General features: G+C 46.4%; 1 protein-coding gene across 1 annotated transcript in view; it reads right to left on the bottom strand.

Annotated features, from left to right (window-relative positions):
- Cdh26 (cadherin 26) overlaps window positions 1-4,358 on the bottom strand; it is a 75,407-nt gene extending 71,049 nt beyond the window's left edge. The window contains exon 1 of the mRNA XM_021179904.1: window positions 4,308-4,358. Coding sequence (XP_021035563.1) covers window positions 4,308-4,358 — 51 coding nt within the window. The remainder of the gene's footprint in view (window positions 1-4,307) is intronic.

The raw sequence follows: 4,358 nt of genomic DNA, 5'->3' as shown, positions 1-4,358 counted from the left end.
CCCTAATCCGAACATTTAAATTTTTAATGTACACTTCCCATTCAAGGAGGACTGGGGTCCTAGAAATGAACATTTTAAATTCCCACGAGACATTTCTGCACATCTTCCTTGGCCTTCTACCTGTACCTAGCTTCTGGGCTCAAAGCAAGTAGTGCGAGGGNGCACCCTGGGGACGGAGTATTCAGGCCTGCACTTGACAGNGAGACAGCCTCTGGCCATGCAGATCTCACTGAATACTTGGAAGATAATCATGCACGAATGGAATTGGATCTTAAATTAGACTTGAGTGAAGTTTAAATTGCCACGTATAGCTACTGATGGCTGTCTTCTCTGCACAGAGAAGACAGTACTGAGGATCCCTGACACATAGCGGTGTGTCAGGCCTGAGTTCCAACCCTCTCCCTTTCTTCAATAGCTGCATGATGGCAGGCAAGTGGTTTAACCTCCCTGAGTCTGAATCTCATCTGTGTGGTGGTGTGTAATTGCATACAACTGNATATACGGAATCCTCACCGGATCACAGTGGTTTTGATGTATAGTATGAGAAGCACTTAAGACCATTTAAGAAAGCTGGAATGAGGGGGAGCCTGCAGGTGTCACAGCAGGCAGGGTAATGAACTNCGAAGAGTTAACTCAGTTCAGACTGACTTCATCAACCTGGATCAAACTTTGGGGAGTCTGATGCCAGCTGACTTATTGCCAACATATTAAAATACAACATAATTTGTGGGAAAGGTTTCCTTGTGTCATACAATCCCCAGTGCCCAAGGAAACATACCTACATCAAAGCTCAACTCAGGGTACGTGTCATTTCTTCCAAAATGATGGATTCTGGAGATGTGCTAACTGTACCAGCTTAAGGGTCTAGGGAAGGATCTAGGGTAGTTTCAGTCATACAGATAGTGTAGAGGCCATTTTGGGCTGTTAGCCACATCTGGTCCTGGTTGTGGGAGCTTGGGGGAGCCCCTGGCTGTACAGATAATGTAAGGGTCATTTGGTCTATTGGGGATCTCAGGTCCCAGTTATGAGAGCATGATGTGGCCTGGCCCAACAGATAACGCAGGTCACCATGCTGTTAGTCCCTCCAGTTCCCAGCTTTCTGGATGGAAGGGAACAGGTTTTATATCTTTCCCATTGAAAGGACAAACTTAAGTATTTAAAATTATTGGTTTCCCTGGAGATCTGTGGGCACAAGGCCCTTCCTGCTCTGGACACTAGGAAAAAAAAGGATATTACAAGTTTTCACCTTAAGGAAATGCTAACAGGTTGAAGTGCTGGAAGTCTGTCCTGATTTGTTCATTGTGCAATGCACACAGTCATAGAATCATTATATGGTACCAATAAGCACGACTTTATGTTTTTAACCTTTCAGCTCTTTACTATTTAATTTCTTAAAATGCTTAAGAGGCCAGTGAGATGATTCAGCAGGCAAAAGTGCAAAATCTGCACTTATCAGTAGGACCCATGTGGTAGACTGGAGAACCTGTTCCTGAAAGTTGTCCTCTTACAGGACCACTGGGGATGGTAGGGATCATCCAGACACCCAGACACATGGCAGGCAGACAGACAGACAGACACACTGTCTTCAAACTGGAAGGGCCAAGTCTTGGCCTTTTCCTATGAACGTCTCCAGGCATTTATTTCCTTTTGTATCACACAGTCAACTTGGATTCAACTTAACCAAAATTGACCCTGTTAGCTCATTTTCCCATAAAGCATGGCTTCTTCAGGGACTCCCTAAGTGAACAAAACACAGCACCTGTTCATTCTCCACATCTCCCCCTTGCTCAGTTCCACTTTTATTCCCAGGCTCCTCTGGGGCCTTCCAACCCTCTGTGACACCTCTAGGACTGATAGTCCCCACATTTCCAGGAGAGATATGGAGGGATTCTCTGGAGTGAGCACTTCTGTCCCTTCTCATCCCTCTGCTGGGAATTGAATGTCACCTCTAAACATGTATGCAGAAGTCCTAACCGAACATCATCTCAAAACTAAGATGCCTTCAGATTTCATCAAACTACAATGAAGACGGCCTCGTGTGCCCTGATTCAATGACAGGAAGAGGAAGCAGACACCCAGGAAGGAGGCTGGCAATGACCTGGGCAGAGAATGCGGTGATATAATTACAGGCCTTCTTAGCAATATGCAGAAAAGCCAGGGAGAGGCTCTAAAAGATTCTACCAGAGGGACTGTGGTCTTGCTGCTGGTACAATTGCAGACACTAGACCTTTATAACAGTGACCACACATTTCTCTTAGTTCAGTACCAGCTTTTGGTACATGCTTTTCCAACCCACTCTCTGCCTTAAACCATTTGAGTATGGTTCTCCATGTATGGTAGCAGAAAGTCCCACTAGGAAGCCACTGCTTTTAGGACAGAATTGGGATGCTCTTTTCCAGGTCACCTGCCTAAGGTTCACCTCAGACTGCCCTGTCATCCTTTGCAGCACTCCACTCTTATATTCCTGGTGAAGCACCAATGACTTCAGCAAGCCGAGCATGATTGCTAGCAATGTATCATCATCATCATCATCATCATCATTGCCATCACCATCATCATCATTCACAAAACACCAGGCTTTCCTCCTAGTCCAGTTCCATTCTTTGAAAAATTTTCTCCCCTCTGGATTTTAACTCCTACCCAGCCCAACCTGAGGATTCTTGGGCCCTTGGGACTAGAAATGANCAACCAGGAGGATGCCTTTGCTCTGGGTGTCCACAATGAATGTGGAACAAGAACACTAGCCTACAAAACACACTTCTGACTTTGTCNTTTGGCTTCATGTCTGAGTCGTGGAACTTTTGGTAATCGTTAGCCACCAGGGAGGGAAATTCTGTTTGCAATAAGAACATAGCCCTGGTAAGTGGACTGCACTCTAGTGGCCGATCACATATCCAGGAATCTTTAGACAACACAAAATCATCTTGATTTTTCTTAAGTACATGAATCTGGGTGGGTCGAGAAGAGGGGTTAGATTTGGGAAGAACTGGGGGGAATATGGTCAAACATGGATGAAATTCTCAGAGATTAAAAAAAAAAAAACAGAGCAAGGGTGGGGTGGAGTTCAGAGAGAAACCAATGCACACAACATTTCCCCCAGTAGAACAGGCTGTCTCTGTGGAGATTAGGTGTGCACAGAGAGGTGGCNTGCCTATCACAGGNTTGAGAGCAGAATTTGGAGGATCCTCAGAGTGTTCCTTCTGACCAGTTTAGAAAATGATTCTGTACTTGCTGAGGGTGTGCTTCTTCACCAAGAAAAAGGCCCTGCGTTGTCCTTGCTAAAAGCCCCAGAGTCTTCAGAAGGCCCTAAGTATCATAAATCCCCGGGGGCCGCCAAGTCCCTTCAGTCAAACACTGAGGTCCAATCCTCAGGACGTTCCCCGCCCCCCACCATCCTGACCTCCCCTTGGAGATGAATTAACCACTTGGGCACTGTGCCAGCACAACAGGGGCGGGCATGTTGCCATTTCCTTAAGAGACAAGTTGGGGGTAGGTGCAAGCAGGTACGAGGAAGGGTGGAGATAGGATTTGGTTTGCAATATCCTCAAATCCGGGCTGACANTGGGTAATAAAACAGGGTTCTAGAAAACACTATAGATGAGATTAATGCCTTGATTAACAGCTCAACTCTTGACACGGCAAAAGGCGANGGAGATAATTCTTGTAACTCCAAGAAACTGGTACTATCAAGGCATCCACTTTCAGGAAATGGGGCTCCGCTAGAGCGTAAGCATGTCAAGACAGAACTCCCTCTTGTGCCTGCTGCTGTATTCTGTGTTCATCCAAGACTCTGGCCCAGCAGAAGTCTTACTAGTGACTCGTGAGTTCAGTCAGTGACCAGGAAAACCAAAAGGAAGGCTGAAGACACCACTAGCCCACTGGANACCCTGCTTTTCTCCGCCAGGTTACAATGGGGTCATTTAGTACCCCACTGGTTTGCTCCAGGTGTCTTTAAAGACACAGGATTTCTTGAACTGAGATTCCCTCAGTCCCTTTCAAATGGGGGCAGAGGCACTGCTGGGAAATGTTTGTAATGACAACATCTAACTTGAAACTGTGTGTTTCATAAATNGGTACTAAGTTTCTCAGCTGCTCCCCACTCCCTCATAAGATGCGGATCTCAACCCCACATTTACCTAAATCCTGGAACCCCGTGCACCTATATTACTGTAAAAACAGTCACCCCCCTGCCTCCACTGAATGCCTGCTTCTCTCCAGGTTCAAGTTGTTCCGGCCAAACTCTCTTAGCCTAGAAAATTAAAAACCCATGTATGCTGTGCACAGTCCCCAGTTCCCGCTCAGCTCACCTGCGGTAATGACAGNAGCAGCAGCAACCAGGCACAGCCTCTGGTGTCCAT

This window comes from Mus caroli, chromosome 2, assembly GCF_900094665.2.
Source record: "Mus caroli chromosome 2, CAROLI_EIJ_v1.1, whole genome shotgun sequence".
NCBI classification, from domain to species: Eukaryota; Metazoa; Chordata; class Mammalia; order Rodentia; family Muridae; genus Mus; species Mus caroli.
Note: the sequence above shows the minus strand (reverse complement) of the source record. Positions and strands in the feature narration are given on the sequence as shown.